The 19,011-nt window shown below is 34.7% G+C and overlaps 4 protein-coding genes across 7 annotated transcripts in view; 2 read left to right on the top strand and 2 right to left on the bottom strand.

Moving 5' to 3' along the window:
- The window catches only part of LOC112045964 (WD repeat-containing protein 7), a 160,915-nt gene that overhangs the window by 100,142 nt on the left and 41,762 nt on the right, over window positions 1–19,011 (bottom strand). The gene's annotated exons all lie outside the window — the stretch shown is intronic.
- Window positions 1,349–10,764, top strand: LOC128198985 (uncharacterized). Of its 2 annotated transcripts, none has more exons than XM_052887117.1 (2): window positions 1,349–1,772; window positions 10,366–10,764. In XM_052887117.1, exons 1-2 carry the CDS (start codon window positions 1,379–1,381, stop codon window positions 10,695–10,697), a joined length of 726 nt encoding a protein of 241 aa, XP_052743077.1. In that variant the 5' UTR covers window positions 1,349–1,378; the 3' UTR covers window positions 10,698–10,764. The 2 variants fall into 2 exon arrangements, with proteins under 2 accessions (XP_052743077.1, XP_052743078.1); XM_052887118.1 differs by lacking the exon at window positions 1,349–1,772 and adding an exon at window positions 9,640–9,802.
- LOC112045967 (uncharacterized) lies at window positions 5,888–8,884 on the bottom strand. Its single transcript, XM_024082392.2, has 2 exons — window positions 8,171–8,884; window positions 5,888–6,719 (listed from the first exon to the last, which is right to left on the bottom strand). The coding sequence occupies exons 1-2, from the start codon at window positions 8,190–8,192 to the stop codon at window positions 5,953–5,955; spliced, it is 789 nt and encodes a 262-aa protein (XP_023938160.2). The 5' UTR covers window positions 8,193–8,884; the 3' UTR covers window positions 5,888–5,952.
- Window positions 12,721–17,525, top strand: LOC112055798 (uncharacterized). The gene is made up of 2 exons (XM_052887116.1): window positions 12,721–14,017; window positions 17,418–17,525. Exons 1-2 carry the CDS (start codon window positions 13,131–13,133, stop codon window positions 17,428–17,430), a joined length of 900 nt encoding a protein of 299 aa, XP_052743076.1. The 5' UTR covers window positions 12,721–13,130; the 3' UTR covers window positions 17,431–17,525.

Below are 19,011 nucleotides of genomic sequence, written 5' to 3'. Positions count from 1 at the left end.
GAGGATATATTCGATCCTGAAACCAAAAATATTTCATTTTAACATTTTTGTCTATCTGCCAGTCTGCCCATTATTTTATCAAACGCGAATTAAACCGAAACTACTGAATGAATATAAATTAATCTATTGATTTAATATTAATATAAACACACGAAAATAAAAACAATAGAGTAGGTGAAATGGAGGTAAATAACACATTTTAAATATTAGTGTGTATATTATCAGAAACAAATAGGGGAATAGGGAAAGAAAGTTAACACCTATTTCTACGCGTGCTAAGTCGCGGGCGTCTGCTAGTATTGGTCATAAATAGATTCATTATAGTTCTACTAGATTTCGGACCCTTATTGCATGTACCTATTATACAAAATTAATACTATTGATATGGGTCAACTACCCTATTACCTGTGTATGAAACATAGACAGACAAACTTTCAACTTCCATAGAATGAGGTATATCTGACTGTCGCAGGCTCTCAGTACATTTAAATTTAATGGAAAAACCAACAGACATGGAAAATTAAATTCACACTTATTTAAGCATAAAAAATTAAACATTAACGTTTGTTGTATGCAATTAAAATTACAGAATTCAATTAATAGTGGCTAATTTTGGAAATGTATAAATCAGACGCATCAAATTTCAATTCATTCCCCACATGGGGTTTTTCGAGTTAATGACATTGAAATAACCTATACTACAACTAAAATAATATTTGAAAATTAAATTGTAAAATATAATTACAAACATGCAATTATTATTAATAACTGGTAAGTTATTTCACATAATCATTGTCGAAGATCTAATTATCCACGCGGATCTCTAGTCGAGGGCAACTAGGTTTATACCACGGAACCAAGTTAGTTATAGAGAAAGGTTTTTAATGTTTTGTTTATAATTTTTTATACTGAGAAATTAACGCGTTTCAGGGCGACATGAGACATAGTGATTATTATTTTAGATTTCTTAAAACCTACTGGTCCCGATTCTGGTTTAAATGTTTTATAAAATCAAAGTATGTTACATATCCCTTATAAATGCTCTATTTCGTTCAAATTGGTTATGTCATTCAAAAGTTTAGGAGCTGAATTTTCAATACAAGAAATTACTGTCTAATCCACTATATTTTATATCTGTAGGGTCTGTGTATAGTTTCATATTTTGGTGTACGTTGTCCTTTTAATGAGTTAACTTTTTGATATCTAGCATTATTAATAAAAACTCATTCAACTCATAAAAATCCATGCATGATAAACTGGATTCATTAATTTTTAATTTATAATGCCCAATTCTACTTCTCTATTTCTAAATACAATACAAAACTGATAAAATAAATTTATTAGTTTTGTATAAAACGCCACATTTACAGTATTAATCATGACGATGAATCAAGACACTGATGAAACCAAATTTGAAGACACAATGAAACCTAATGAAGTATTTAGAATGGCAAAAGCTTTGAGAACCGATCATCGCTGTACACATAACGAGCGTGGAAATGTAGTTTATAAAAATACAAGGACGATAAATCAAGACACAGATGAAACCAAATTTGAAGACACAATGAAACTTAATGAAGTATTTAGAATGGCAAAAGCTTTGAAAACCGGTCATCGCTGTACACATGACGAGGGTGGAAATGTAGTTTGTAAAAATACAAGGACGATAAATCAAGACACAGATGAAACCAATTTTAAAGACACAATGAAACCTAATGAAGTATGTAGAGCGGCAAAAGCTTTGAAAACAAAATCATCATCAAAACCAGTAGGTAATCTATCACGTGAAATTCTAAGAAGTGATCATAAGAGTGTATTAGCTCTAATGTCTAAAAGACAGTATGAAAAAATAGTTAGTATGAATAGGGATAACAAACATAAACTGTTTATCTTTGCATTTATTATAAGAAGAATCTTGGCTATACCAGTAAAAATTGTATTAAGGAAATTGGCCGAAAAATTTTCAATGGAAGGTATAATGCGTGTTATAGACATAATTTTGTAGTCAAACATAAAATAAAAAAATCTTTTTTTAACTTACACAGGGGGTCGGTCCTTAGTAGTGTTAGTAAATATTAAACTTTACATAAACAGGAGGCAATGAGCTTTTATATCTCGGAACGGATTGCAGTTATGGATTTCAATGATTTATTTTATTTAAATCCTTATCATCATCATTAGCAACCCATATTCGGCTCACTACTGAGCTCTAGTCTCCGCTCAGAATGCTGGCCTAATGCGGCCTAATGCGGATTGGCAGACTTCACACACGCAGAGAATAAAGAAAATTCTCTGGTATGCAGGTTTCTTCACGATCTTTTCCTTTGAGATACATGATATTTAATGTCTTAAAATTTAAACAACTAAGTTGTGTATATAATATACTTTGATAGTTGACTAGTGTACGTTTTTTTAATTAACAAATGAGGTAAGTAGATTAAATAATTAAAAAAAATAATCAGTTAATATTGTTTGGCTACAATTTTATTAGGTAACCTAGTTTTATTGTGTCGATGTAAATATTTCGTATATTTCTTATCCCAAACAAACACCAGATGTGGATATATAATTCTTATGCCGGATCTCGTACTATTATATACAGACATCTATGTATTATATATACTTTTAATAAAACTGTAACAGGTCAAATTTGTACATTGAAGATATTTTAAAAATTTTAATTGAAGGGCATTTTATTTCGATTTCTTGTCATCACGCTGAAACTTGAATTTAAATGAAACTTAGAGAAGGTTATAGGATACTTTTTATCGCGAAAATAAATTCAGAAAGGGGCGATGAAATAGGGGTTAAAAGTCCTTCATTTTTAGAGTTACAGTAATAATTTGTCCATAAATCATGAAAAAAATACGAAATGTAATGTGATTCAAGAATTTTTAAAAGGGTGAAATAGAGGTTGAAAGTTTACACCGAGTTTCACGCGAACAAAGTCGCGTCCGCTAATATTTTATAAAACAGAAACTCCATAAGAGGTTAGTTGACACTTTTTTTAAAAAGTCATAAATGGTTTCCTAGTTTCATTATACTACTTCTACTAGACTGAAAAATGTCAAAATACGACAATACGAGACAAAACGTTATTAGCAATGATGGTCTATATTTTATCTAAACCTCTATCTATCTATCTAAACGTCTATCACTAAACCGTATAATTATAAGACTGTGAGAAGCAAAAAAGGACATGCCTTAGATTAACGTTTATTCCTCAAGTGACATCACGACAGAGTTTTTGACATTTGGAAAAACTGAAGAAATACAAAATTATCAAATTGAGTTTTATAACAAATACTAACTTACGAGTATTATAATAATTTCGATATATTTCGGACCCTTATTCCATGTACAACACGAAACTGATGAGACAACATCCCTATTAATAATTAGATACTTACTTTTTAATTACCTACATTAGAAACATAGACAGACAGATTTTGAACATACAACTTTCATAGAATACATCTGACTATCGCAGACCATCAGAACATTTATATTTAAGTGGAATTTTTAATTCATACTTATTTATGAGCATAAAAAATTAAACATTAGCATTTGTTGTATCCAATTAAAATTACAGAATTCAATTAATAGTGGCTAATTTTGGAAAAGTATAAATCAGACACATAAAATTTTAAATCAATCCCCAATTGGGTTTTTCGAGTTAAATGCATATATATACTTATACTACAACTAAAATAATATTTGAATATTAGAAGATTAAAATAATAATTATAAAATATAATTACAAAAATGCAGTTATTAGTAATATTTGTTAAGTTATTCAACATAATGATTGTCGAAGGAAATATTGTACATCTAGATGTCGACGTGGATCTCTAGTCGAGTGCAATTAGGTTTATACCAACCCAGATAAAGTGAAAGGTTTTTAATGATTTTTTTTAACACACTAAGACATAGTAATTATTTTATATATCTAAAAAGCTACAGGTCCGAATTTCGGGTTTAAATGTTTTATGAAATCTAAATCTGTTATATATCCCTTAGAAATAAAAAACTCTATTTCGTTCAAATTGGTTAAGTCATTCAAAAGTTAAGGTGCTGAATTTTCAATAGAAAAAATGTTTTTTAGTAAAGTAAGCCTACTTGAAATAAATGAATTGTGAAATATGTCAATGATTAATACGTCCCTTATTAATGTCTAATTCACTATATTTTATACGAGTATCTGTACGGCCTGGGTATTGCTTCATATTTTGGTGTCCGTTGTCCTTTAATTAAATAAAAAAACATTAAAATCTATGCATTATAACTGGATTCATTAAATTTTAATTTACACTGCCCAATTGCTTTCTTCTTCTCTGTTTCTTATTTCAATTTTATTTTATCTGTTTTGTATTTACAAAACACCACAATTACAGTATTAATCATGACGATGAATCAAGACACTGATGAAACCAATTTTAAAGACACAATGAAACCTAATGAAGTATTTAGAACGGCAAAAGCTTCGAGAACGGTCATCGCTGTACACATGACGAACGTGGAAACGTAGTTTGTAAAAATGCAAGGACAATAAATCAAGACACAGATAAAACCAATTTTATAGACATAATGAAACCTATTGAAGTATTTAGAGCGGCAAAATCTTTGAAAAACAAATCATCATCAAAACCAGTAGGTAATCTATCACGTGAAATTCTAAGAAGTGATCATGGCAGTGTATTAGTTCTAATGTCTAATAAACAGTATGAAAAAATTGTTAGAATGAATAGGAATAACAAAAATAAACTATTTTTTACATTCATTATAAGAAAAATCTTGGCTATACCAGTAAAAGTTAAAATAAAGGATGTGGCCAAAAATGTGGTCATAGATGTGGCCAAAGATATTGTGATGGAAGGTGTAATGAATGTTATAGACGTAAACCTCTAGTATAAAATGAAAAAAAAAAAAAAAATCTTTTATTTGAACTCACAAATTTCCTAGTAGTGTTCGTAAATATTGAACTTAACATAAAGAGGAGGTAATGAGCGTTTATGCCTCACCTATCCAAACCAAATGTTTTGTTCGGACTATTTAGTAGATAATCGGTTGTCATTAATCACATTTTTTGTAACAAATGAATTCAGAAGTAGGGTAGGGGTATGGTACGGGTTTGATATGTGTAGGGTGGGGGTAGACTAGGGTTGGGTAGGGTAGGGGTAGGGGTAGAGGTAGAGGTAGAGGTAGGGTAGGGGTAGAGTAGGGGTGGAGTAGGGGTAAGATAAGGGTAGGGGTAGGTGTAGGGTAGTGTAGGGTAGGGATAAGGTCAGAGTGCTTATAAGTCAAAGTGCAGCTTGACCGGGTCCGCTAGTACAAAAATAAATTGAATATTTGAAAAAAATCATTGAAATTCATTGTCATAGGATTTTTTTTTCCTTTAGATTAACACAATTACCTAGATGGATACCAAATAGTAACAATCTAGGTCATCTAGAAATGGGTAAAAATTTTGATCTTTTCTAGATGTTAGTATATTATTAACTATGAGCTGTAATTATGAAATTTGGTATTAATAAGCTTACGGGAATAAGTAAACTATAGTCGGATGATTAATTCCATTCAGTAAAGTGACAAGTGTAACTGAAATGTTATTTTACTAGTAAATTTCATGTTTTCATGTTAAATAGATTTCGAGTTATTAATTAGACAAAGTAGCCTCAAATGGTTCGTGTAAAGATATCTTGTAACTTTGCCAATCTCTCTCATTTGGCTAACGACGACGAATTTGGAATATTGAGACGCACGGTAGTGACCGTGCGTCTCAATATTCATCATATTAACGCAGAATCTGAATCAGACGCAGAATCTATAGCAGTGGGATAATACTCGTAATATATTTAACATTGGGTTAGAATAATTTCCAAAAAAAAACGCTGCTTACGGCATAATTTATTTTCCGAATAATTTTAAATTGTCAAAAAATACAAAATAATTTTATGTCAAAAGATCATAAACACGCGTTCCTATATCTAGTATAAGCCAGTAAGGAAACTTCAATTTTTTCTTGCCATTTTTCATCTGACTTAACACTTGTTTGTCAACCATATTTTTGAACTCGTTTACAGGCATAACAACCAAAACGTTTCCATTGGTTCTCTGTCTTCTAGTACCTTTTTCATTGTTTTTGGGAAACCCGTCATAATTTATAATAAGGCCATTTCCGCCTTGCCTGGGTTTTTCATTGTTTTGGGGGAGACCGTCGTAATTTATAATAAGGCCATTGCCGCCTTGTCTGAGTTTTTCATTGTTATGGGGAAGATCGTCATAATTTATAATAAGGCCATTGCCGCCTTGCCTGGGTTTTTCATTGTTTTGAGCGAGACCGTCATAATTCTTTATAAGGCCCTTGCCGCCTTGCCTGGGTTTTTCATTGTTTTGTGGGAAAACGTCGTAATTTATAATAAGGCCATTGCCGCCTTGCCTGGGTTTTTCATTGTTTTGAGCGAGACCGTCATAATTCTTTATAAGGCCCTTGCCGCCTTGCCTGGGTTTTTCATTGTTTTGTGGGAAAACGTCGTAATTTATAATAAGGCCATTGCCGCCTTGCCTGGGTTTTTCATTAAGTTTTATTTCATGTACCAAATTGCTCACGACGTCCGGTTTCATACGATCTTCACAAATTACGTTACCATTATTGTCTTCTAGACAATGTTTTGCACTTGATGCTGCTCGGAATGTGTTTTGCAAAGAAAATATTGCCACTGCGAAGTATATCAATACATATGAAAATAAATAAAATTGATGTGTCTGTTTGTGATTTCTTAACAACTGTGTTTTCTAACGATGTAATTTAGTTATTTACACAATACTAAAACACAATCTAGCTAGCTAGCTAGTCTGTTTGTTTGTACGGGCTTATCTCTGGAATAGCTGGGCTAATTTTAATAGGACTTTCCCTGGAAGATAGAGGAGGTATTTGGGCAACATACAGACTACTTTTTATTCCGACACCTGCATGGTTTTCCTTCATGATTACTTTCATGATCCCGTGGGATCTGAGAAAAACTGAATTTCATGCGAACGAGGCCGCAGACCTCCGTTAGTAAAATATGTACATAGTATATAGTATGTTATAAATTTGAAATATATATGCCGCTGAAAATGTCGCCGCTAGGATGGACTCAGATATTTTCTTTTTTTCGAGTACTAAATAATTAATTTATAAATCTGAAAAAAATATAAAATAATTTCAAGACATAGCGGAACCAACCACCGTCAACTAAAAAGATTTTCTTTGATTATGGCGAACATGCCCGTGTTTCAGGCGTGCGGATTCTCATTTTTAGCAATGTTTATTCCAATAATTATTTAGTCAGACTGACAAAACAAACTGTTACCTTTATTTTTTATTAGGAATTAATTTAATTTTTAGACCAGGAAATTTTGTCACTACAAGTGAGACGTTATATTGTTTGCTGAAGAATAGGGATGATGACAGTTTTTTAAATTGTATTTAAATTAAGAGTATGCTAATAGTAAAGCAATTCCGTAAAAGTAACGGGGTATCTACGATCATTATTTTCGGAGCTACAGGGGTTTAAGAAGTCAGATTTGCGGCGCTGCCGCGGATCCCTGAAAAACGTCCCATACAAAATGGCACGAACTAATGACGTCGTAGGCAATGTAATGATCGTTAGATTTGAATGGGCGTTCAAACAAAATTACTAATATCTTTGTTATTTGTGCGTTTATGTTTATAGTTCATATATTAAAAAATGTCACATTTATTGTAAGAAAGGTAAAACTGTATGAATTTTCATCTAAATACGACAAAAGATTTTTAATAGATTTTGAAATTTTATAATCTCATTTATTTAGCAAATATCCAGACAATCTTTGCTTTTTATGTATAAATTAGTTAACATTGACCTTATTATGACTGAATGTATCATAAAAATCAATATATTCAAACCTAGTCATCATCCCAATTCTGATTGATGAATGTACCTACCAACTAAGCAAACATACAGGCACATTTACGTATGCTCGAAAAACTACTTCTACAAACAGGTATAAAAGAACGAAATGAAAAACAAAACAGACTGAAGTTAGTATAAAAAAATCGTCAAGATTCACAGTAATAGATCTTCAGATTATATTAAGACTGTATTGAAAAATAAATGGAAAAATACAAATTATTTGTGTAACTTACAAGTTAATATTATAAAATTCATAATGAACCTTCCATAAATCAGTAAATTTAAACCGATACCGCTTGGCGACGAGTGATTTAACTGTTCAAATTGTTCGTAAAATTTTACTATTTATATAGTAGAAAGTAATTAAAATGTGTTAATTAAGAACATGGAACATGTATGGTCATTAACTAACTTAAGGAATTTTTGTTCCGCATTTAATAACCAACAGTTATAATACCATATATTAGATTACTCATTCCAACTTTTTTAGGGTTCCGTAGTCCACAAGGAACCCTTATAGTTTCGCCATGTCCGTCTGTCTGTCCGTCCGTCCGTTCGTCTGCGGCTTAACGCAGAGACTATTACTACTAGAAAGCTGTAATTTAGCATGAGTATGAACATTAAGTCGCGAAAAGCCGAGCCACATGGCGCGACATCGTGAAAAAACAAGCTTGTGATAGGGGTCACGACCCTCAGTAAACCCTCAGTAGATGAACATTAAAAATGTAAACAAAGGCGTAAAATAAAATCTAGAAAAATGTAATTTTTAGGGTACCTCCCCTAAATGAATTTTATCTCATTAAGATTTGCATTATGATTTTTTTATTTCTATTAATTGATTATAAAACACGGCTAAAAACCACGTGATATTAGTTCGGAGTATGCCCGACTAGTTTCGAACCCATACGGGGCCCTTAGTCATGAGCTAGTTCTCGCAACGCGGCACGATCCTAACTGCGAAGCGGCTGCGCGACGCGCAGCTGCTCGCATTGCGCGCAGGGAGAGAGGTCGAGTGGTGGGGAGTGAAGGTTCCGTTACACTCTCCGACTATTCAAACTTGAAACAAGATAGCGTTAGTTCGGTTTGTTTACAAGAAGACGAGTCCAATGAAGATGACATTAATGAACCGTCTCCCTGCGCGCGATGCGAGAAGCTGCGCGTCGCACAGCCGCTTCGCAACGGTCTTATTGAAAAAAAAATATACTAGACAAAGTCATACATCTAGCTTAAAAACATTTTAATTTCATAAGGATTCCATAGATGTAAGATATTAGTACATTATTTTCAAACACTTCGTTACAATTGTTATTTTTGTTTCGAAAGGGGTTAATTATGACAGGAAAAAATTAAACCTTCATTACTTGAAATAAATATTAAGAAATAATTACCAACTATAAAATCAACGCTTAAGTCATTATTCAGCACATGGTATGACTAAACTGTACTGAGGGTAGGAGTTTTTGTATTTGGTACAAAAATCATTATTACTTGATAACCGTAAAATTTAGATATAAAACTCTATATTTTGTTGCCCGATCCAAGATTCGAACCCAGGATCTAATCTGAGGCCACATCGGCTTAATCGCAATTATTTTTGCCACAATATCGAACAATTTCATGCTTACAACAAATATAATTGAAATACAAAACTAAAAAATTTTAAAATTAAAATCTCATGTAATCCATTAAAAAATAACACGTTCAATTAAAGGTTCGCTATATAAAAAGTCGATGCATTAAGCAATTTGCACATTTCATTTGGTTTCAGAGACTGTCCAACAAAATTCAAAATACCTTTGCGGCGCTATCTCCTAATTAAAAATTTAAAAAAATATTCAATTTTAGAATGAATTTATTAATAATTGGTAAGATAGCACCAAACTTTATTCTAAAGGAAACACAATTCACATCATCATCATAACAACCGATGAATGTCCACTGCAGGACATAGGCCTTTTGTAGGGACTTCCAAACATCACGATTCTAAGCCACCTGCATCCAACAAATCCCTGCGACTCGCTTGATGTCGTCAATCCGTCCACTCACGTGGGGGGTCGAACAACACTAGACTTTCTAGTGCGTGGTCGCAATTCCACCTAGGGAACTCAACGTTTATCGGCTCTCCGAAATATGTGTCTCGCTATGAATATCCAATTTAAGACGGCCTCCGTGGCGCAGTGGTATCCCGGTTGGGATTTATCGACGTTTTCTTGATTGGTCCAGGTCTGGCTGGTGGGGGAGGCTTGGCTGTGGCTAGTTACCACACTACCGGCAAAGATGTACCGCCAAGCGATTTAGCGTTCGGATACAATGTCCAGATGCCCGCTTCCATCTTAGATTGCATCATCACTTACCTTACTTACTTAGTAGACAATAAAAAAAAATTACGTCGACTTTTTATGGACCAATGAAATAATACTTGTTTCAGCAATAACAATAATTTTGGCGGAAAACACATTGCAACGATCGCAACACTACAAGCATTGCGTGCAGGACGACAGCGGGAGCGGCGTGTGCACATTCGTCGTGAACCCGGACACTGACGACCAACACCCGTACACGGTACCACGGGACGACGAGCACCAACCGCATGCCGCTAACAAAAATGACCAATCAGGCTACGACAGTGTCGATGTGGCCAGAGGACGACACGACGATGACGATCAAGTACTGGTGCTTCTGTCACAGAGCGACTACAAAAGGCTGTTGAAACATAATCAAGCTAGAAATATTAAACTAAATAGAATCACTATGGGATAAACTACGCTAATATTCTGTATTTAGTCGGTGAAATAAATGTGAATATAAACAAAATTTTATTTTTTCATGTGTCGAACGTTTTATTATCATCATCATTATTAACCCATATTCGACTCACTGCTGAGCTCGAGTCTCCTCTCAGAAAGAGAGGGGTTAGGCCAATAGTCTACCACGCTGGCCCAATGAGGATGTGCAGACTTCACACACGCAGAGAATATGGATGATGACTAGGTTTGAATATATTGATTTTTATGATACATTCGGGTAAATAAGGTCAATGTTAACTAATTTATACGTGAAAAGCAGAGATTGACTGGATATTTGTAAAATAAATAAGATTATAAAGGAGATGGTCCATTTTTGTACCCCGTATCATTAAAATTTAAAAAATACAAGGTAAATTCCTTGTATTTTTTAAAATTTATTAAAGTGAATAAATCTAACTTAATAAAAAGAAATAAATAAAATAAAAATCCAAGTTTTCGAGTTATATCAAAATGGCGCCCATAAAGCATATGACATGACAGTTGACAGCAAACGTCAAATATATAACGAATAATGCATTGAAAACGTCATCTATCGGCCATTATTGTTGCATTTCTTGGGAGATAATTCATATTATTTCGAAAGAATTAAAGTTAATTCGTAAATTTGTATAATCAGAAATAATTATAAATAATATCTTCTTTTATTTCCGCCAAGATACAATGACTGGACCTGGGCTCCATACAATTTTGGACCATCTCCTTTCAAAATCTATTAAAAATCTTTTATAGTATTTAGATGAAAATTTATACAGTTTTAACTTCCATAGATTAAATGTGACACTTTTCAATACATGAACGCACAAATAATAAGGATATTAGTAATTTTGTTTGACCGCCCATACAAATCTAACGATCCTAAATTTTTGTATGAGGCGTTTTTCAGGGATTCACGACAGCGCCGCAAATCTGACCCTTTAAATCCCTGTAGCTCCGAAAGTAATGATCGTAGATACCCTGTTTATTTACAAAATTGCTTTACTATTAGCATACTCCTAATTTATATACAACTAGCGGACCCGGTAAAGCTTCGCTTTGACTTATGTGCATTTCTTTCCGATCCCTACCCTACACTACCCTACCCCTACACTACCCTACCCCTACCCTACCCAAATTATCGTGCACTAGTTTTGTCACTAAAGTAAGCACTACTTGTATATATATTGCACAAAACAAAAATACTTCTCCAGTACAGGTTCGTACGGAGTGCTCAGACAGTATTTTTGAATCTATAAAGTGTACGCCACTTTTCTCATTATTAGTAGACGTGTGCCGTATTGGTAAGAAAATGACAGAAATTATTTTATGCTTCTGTCAATATTTAAGATTCAGTAGTTTTGTAGAAAAGGGGAAGGGGTATTTCAAGAATAACTTGAAAACTATAGGTTTTAAAATTCCAAAAAAATAAAATACTTAAGATAGTTATATCTCTTTTATTTAATATATCACACAATGCAGTTTGCAAAAGTTTTTTTTTTTTTCAATTTTCCCGTTTACCTCCTCCTCTTGTGCCCATATACAGATTTCATCTTTTCACGCTACACTTCTGCGTTTGGGTAACAGGAATTGATATGGGTACCAAAATTTCAACTTCATTGGTCCATTAGATTCCGAAAAAATTAATTGTGACTGATGGACATACGGACAGACTGACACTAGTGATCTTGTAAGGGTTCCGGTTTTGTACGTACGTACGTTCGGATCCCTAATAAGTATTTTTAATTATCTAGTTACTAACCATAATAATTGCAAAACTTAACAAAAACGTGTTAAAATCAATGAATAATACGATTTAATTAAAAGCAATCGTCATTAAAAACCAAACATAAAAGAGTTAACAGCTAAGCAATTAATCTTTACAATTTACAAACGAAAGAAAACTAACAAAGCTAAACAATTTAAAAGTTAAAAAAAAAAGAATAAACATTAATTTGACACAATTGACCACAGCACAGCACAGCACAATGTTTAAAAAGTATTTATTATTGCCAATAATACTACTTCTATCGATTCAATTTATGTTGACTGTATCGCTGAACATAAATCATACAAATGATTTGGAGCAGAACAATAATTTAAATAAAGATGATAAAAGAATCAATAAACGATTAATACCAAATATCAATGTAGCTCAAAGGCGATACGGCAAGGAAAATGATTTGGAGCAAGACAATAATTTAAATAACCATAATAGAAGTATCAATAGACGATTAAAACCAAATTTCAATGTAGATCTGTGATGTATGCGCCGACACAGTTTGCATGTGTGAGTGTCGGCCAGCGCGACCGCAGGTTTTGAATAAACAGTTATGCACGAAGCCGTGTTTCATTCGTACACATCTCAGTGGCGACGAGTATTTTATAATCAACCCACATTAAGCGCAAAAAAATGGCAGGAGTTATTGGAAATCTCACAATGTTTGAACCAAATGCTCAAAACTGGGAGTTATTTGGAAGCAAATTGAAACAGTTTTTAGCACTTAATAAAATAGAAACGAGTGAAGAAAAAAGGGCCGTGTTAATAACCCACCTATCGGATGACGCGTATAGATTGCTGATCAACTTGGTGCATCCGGGTAACGTAGAAGAAACCGAATATGAGGTGTTAATTAAAACTTTTAATAAGCATTTCTTGCCGCGACGATCTACGTTTGCCGATAAAGATAGGTTTTATAGTGCCACGCAAATGGCGGGAGAAGCACTAGAAGACTTTGCAGCCCGATTGAGGGGACTATCAGTGTACTGCAACTTCGGGGAGGCGTTGGATGTGCTGCTTCGTGACCGTTTTGTACTCGGGTTGGCGTTGGGACCGGAACGGGATCGCCTTTTCGAAAAAGACGCGAGTAATTTGACGTTTGCGAATGCATTGGAGTTGGCACAAAAGGTGTCGTGTGCACGCAAGTCCAAGGCGGCGACTGCAACGGGGACGAGCCAAGAAGGAGCAGAAGTTGGTATAAAAGAGGAGCCTTTGTACCACGGGAACATCAGCAAGTGGCGTAACCGCGCTCCACGAACCAGACGAGACGTAGCTGTCACCGAGCCGGAGGATGACGCGCGTCCTAAATGCAAATCGTGTGGGCTACGTAATCACCTTTCAGAAAAGTGTTTTTTTCGTTTTCACAAGTGTAAACGGTGTTTGGAAATAGGCCACATTTCTAAGGCCTGTGTAAAAAAAGGTCAAAAGGTTAATAATATGCATATAGAATCAATGCCGGAAGAAAATGTATCGGACGGCTGTAACGGGTCGTGCGAAGAATGTCAGGTATTCAGTTTAAGGTGCGTAAACAATAATCCTATATTAATACCGGTGTTAATTAATAATAATGTACGCTTAGATATGGAACTAGACACCGGTTCGAGCACTAGTGTTATTTCGGATGAATTGTATTATAAATATTTTTCTTATTTAACCTTAAGCAAATGTTTTATTAAGATTTGTTTTTATAACGGACACAAAATCACTCCTATGGGCTGTGTGGACGTTCAAGTAACTTACTCAAATTGCACAAAAAAATTAACATTCTATGTTATTAAAAAGGGAGGTCCACCATTACTAGGGCGTGATTTTATGGCCAATTTTAATATTGTGGTATCAACGTATAACAATAACATTGTTTTGAAGCAGGCCCATGACTTACAGGTGCAAAAATTATTATCAGAGTTCAGTGACCTATTTACGGAGGAACTAGGATGTTTCAATCAATTTGAAGTAAATCTACATTTGAAAGAGGGTGCTAAGCCCAAGTTTTATAAAGCACGACCGTTACCCTTTGCGATAAAGGATAAGGTGGAGGCAGAATTAAATAGGCTCGTAGGACAGGGTATACTGGTACCAGTAAAGTACTCCGAATATGCTACTCCCATTGTTCCGGTACGTAAACAAAATGGAAGTGTACGTATTTGTGGTGATTACTCCTTGACCGTAAATAAAGATATTCATATTGATCAATACCCGTTACCTCGAATTGAGGAGATATTTGTGAAATTAGGAGGTGGTGAATATTTTTCTAAATTAGACTGTAGTCAAGCGTATACGCAATTTAAACTGTCCAAAAAGTCTCAACACTTAACGACCGTGAACACTACAAAAGGTCTTTTCATGTACACCCGTCTGGTATTTGGACTAGCTAATGCACCGGCAATTTTCCAACGTGCTATTGAAAATTTACTAGCAGGGATAAACGGTGTTTCGGTTTTCCTTGATGACATTTGCGTAACCGGGTCTAATAAAACTGAACATCTACAAAGGTTACAATTAGTATTCCAAAGGTTGAAGGAAGCGGGGTTAAAATTACAAAAGAATAAATGTGCTTTCTTTCAAAAAAGTATAAATTATTTGGGCTACATCATTGATAAAAACGGCTTGCGTAAATGTCCAAAGAAAATAGAAGCTGTTAGTAACGCGCCACAGCCGAGTAATGTTACAGAGTTAAAACGTTTCTTAGGCATGGTTAATTATTATAGGAATTTTGTGCCGCATGCATCATCAATTTTAAGTCCACTTCACGAGTTATTGCGTTCTGATGCGCGATGGGAGTGGGGAGATCGACAACAAGGGGCATTCACGAAAATTAAGAGTGAGCTAACATCAGATCGCGTGTTGACTCATTTCGATCCAAGCGCGCGTCTCATCCTCACCGTGGATGCCAGCCCAGTAGGGGTTGCTGCGGTACTAGCACAGATAGGTGACGATGGGGTAGAGAGACCTTTGGCGTTTGCAAGCAGATCGTTATCAAATAGTGAAAAAAATTACAGCCAATTACACAAGGAAGCCTGTAGTATAATTTTTGGAGTCCAAAAGTTCCATCAATACTTGTACGGGAGACAAGAACCTTTCGTGTTAAAAACCGACCACAGACCCTTATTGGCAATATTCGGTAAAAAGAACGGTATCTCTGAGATGACGGCTTCTAGGTTGATTCGATATTCTATTATTTTATCGGCTTATAATTACGAAATTCAGTATATTTCATCGGAAAAGAATAAAGTGGCCGATTATTTTTCACGAGCGCCGCTAATAGAAAAAAACGATTTACAAAATAGGGCGGAGCACGCATGTTGCCTATCAATAAATGCTATGCAATTAAATAGTCTACCGGTAACATATAGAGATATACGAACAGCGACCGAAAAAGATAAAACTCTAGTTACAGTAACAAAATACCTAAAGTATGGATGGCCGCGTAAAATAAAATGTAGAAGTATTTTGCCATACTTTAATTGTCGCAATGATCTCGATATAGAAAACGGATGTCTATTACGAGGACATCGCGTCGTCGTGCCGACCGTACATAGGGAAACACTACTACGAGAGTTACATAAAACGCATCAGGGAATAGTTAAGACAAAATGTTCCGCGCGCACACGCATGTGGTGGCCGAACATTGATCTTGACATCGAACAGCTGATCGGAGCGTGCAGTGTGTGCGCAGCGACGAGAACTGCGCCGGCGCGCGCGCCCCCCGCGCCCTGGCCGCGCCCCGCCGGGCCCTGGGAGCGGCTGCACTTCGACTATATGCAGGTCGGCCGAAAGGATTACTTAGTCGTGATAGACGCGTATAGCAAATGGCTCGAGTGTATGGAAATGACGGCCGGTACTTCCAGTAGGTCGCTAATTGCTAAATTAAAATTTTTATTTTCTCATTATGGCCTACCTTATGTTCTGGTATCGGATAATGATGCAAAAATAGTGTCACAAGAGTTTACAAGTTTTTGTTTAGAGAACGGTATTAAGCACATTACTTCACCCATATATCACCCTTGCAGCAACGGACAGGCTGAAAATTCGGTAAAAACGTGCAAAAAAATGATTAAATCAATTATAGAATCTTCCTCAACTAGGGGTAATGAAAAATTGTTAGATTATTTATTTGAATACCGTAACACAGTGCACTGTACGACAGGGGTCACTCCTGCAATGTTATTGTTAGGTAGAAACTTACGCGGCAAATTAGATCTAATCATTCCGCCGCGTAGTGTCAGGGAGCATAAACCAACACAAGAAAAAAATAAATGTCGGTTGCTAGAAATAGAACAAAAAGTTTGGGCTAGATGTTATGAAAATAGAAAACCTATTTGGCATAAGGGAGTAATATTGGAAAGTTTGGGTAGCAGAATGTATCTAGTTAAACTGGAAAAGCAAGGGTTAACTTGTAAGCGTCACATAGATCAACTAGTAGTAGATAAGAGTAATGATAAGAGTTATTGTGATAATACGGGGCCTAGCCAGCCATCACTGTCACCATCTTCATCCAGTACGGATCTGTCGCTACCGCCATCTCAAGAGCTTCCAGCAGAAGTAGGAGGTGTTCCAAGTGTGGAAGTTCAGAGTACTGGGAGTGCTAGCCCAATCACGCTAAGCGAGGTTGGGGAGATGGAGGGGGAGACGGAAGATAGGAACGAAGGGGGAGGAGAGGGGTCGCCAGCTACGTCATCTGATTTAATTGAACAACAAAAATTGGATATTGGCAAATCACCCAGTGTGACAGTGCCAGGCGACCCACCTGCTCAACCACGGCCTGCTCGTAGGTTAAGAAATAGAAAAAAGCTGTTTGATTACAAATTAGTGTAAATAGTGTAAAGGTAACTTAGTATAGTAGTAAGGTAGGTTAAATAGAAACTTAATGGGAATTGGTTGTTGAAACTTTTAATTGTAATGTATAAAATTTGTACACAGGTTCCCAAACTAGAGGGGGAAGAGTTGTGATGTATGCGCCGACACAGTTTGCATGTGTGAGTGTCGGCCAGCGCGACCGCAGGTTTTGAATAAACAGTTATGCACGAAGCCGTGTTTCATTCGTACACATCTCAAGATCAAAGGCAATACGGCAAAGACAATGATTTGGAGCAAGACAATAATTTAAATAACCATTATAGAAGGATCAATAGACGATTTATACCAAATTTCAATATAAATCAAAGGCGATACGGCAAGGACAACTATTTGGAGCAAGACAATAATTTAAATAAAGATGATAAAGGGATAAATAGACGATTAATACCAAATTTCAATGTAGATCAAAGGCGATACGGCAAGGAAAATGATTTGGAGCAAGACAATAATTTAAATAACCATGATAGAAGGATCAATAGACGTTTAATACCAAATTTTGATCTAGATCAAAGGCGATACGGCAAGGACAATCAGTTTGAAGTGATTTGGATTCCTCTACAACAAGTAACAGATGGCGCTAAGTATTTAAAGAAAGATCTAAAATTAGGTTGTTCTATCCGTTGGGGTATTTATGGTCGTGTATGGAGAAAGATACAGCTAGCTAGATTTAGATTCAAAAAAGTGTCAGTTTCAATGTGCACGTAAGAATTTATAATAAGTTACCAAAATAGATTAGGAGAGAAAATAATATAAATTGCTTTAAGAATAATTTGTATAAATATCTAACTCATCAGGCATTCTACAGTGTAAACAAATATTTAAATTGATATTAATGTTACTTTCATACATATTTTAATTTTTTCTTTTATATAGGTTAGGTACATATACTTTATACTTATTTTTAGTGATATAACTATAAAATGTTTACTAATAAAAAAAGATTCCAACGAATTTATAACCTCCTCCTTTTTTTAAGTCGGGTAAAAATTGTAAAGATGTAAATTTTAAATGATGAAAATGTCATTTGAATTAATTTAATAACACATAAATAATTAATTCGCATGCCAAATAGGATATTTACTATTTACATCAACCTAATCCAAAATAGCAAAGCTAAGCGTAAAATCTGTTTCCAAAACATCGTTTCTTAAAATATAACTGATGTATAGAAAAAGTATATATAAATCATCAACAATATCTGTAGTTTCATTTACCAAACTAATAGGAATATTTAATTTTATTCACTAGTACAGTCATTTTAGGCATTCTAAACTCCAATCTGGGAAAAATTTAATACTGAGCTGAATTTTTGTATACACCTCGATTACTGTATTATTATGAAGATGTGAACAACCGACATCCATAACGTGCCGGCTAAAAAAGTTACAAACGTCAATAGATCACGAAAATCAGTTTTCGCAAATATTTCGCGACCTATTTATTTTTTATTGCTCGGAGGTCAATAGAGGTCATTATAAAAATTGTTCCTCATAAAATTGCAGTTTTTCTGTAAAAACAATCGTTTTTGGATTAAAGCGCTGAGAAAGGTGACCTCCAGCTTGGAGGATAGCCATGAAGAGGTCGGCTATCGGATTTCAAAATGTGTATTAAATATACGACAATTTGGATAACTTATCCAACCTCTATGATTTACGAC

Source organism: Bicyclus anynana, chromosome 18 (assembly GCF_947172395.1).
Source record: "Bicyclus anynana chromosome 18, ilBicAnyn1.1, whole genome shotgun sequence".
Classification (NCBI taxonomy): domain Eukaryota; kingdom Metazoa; phylum Arthropoda; class Insecta; order Lepidoptera; family Nymphalidae; genus Bicyclus; species Bicyclus anynana.
The sequence above is the reverse complement of the archived record's forward strand: the minus strand, read 5'-3'. Positions and strand labels throughout refer to the sequence as shown.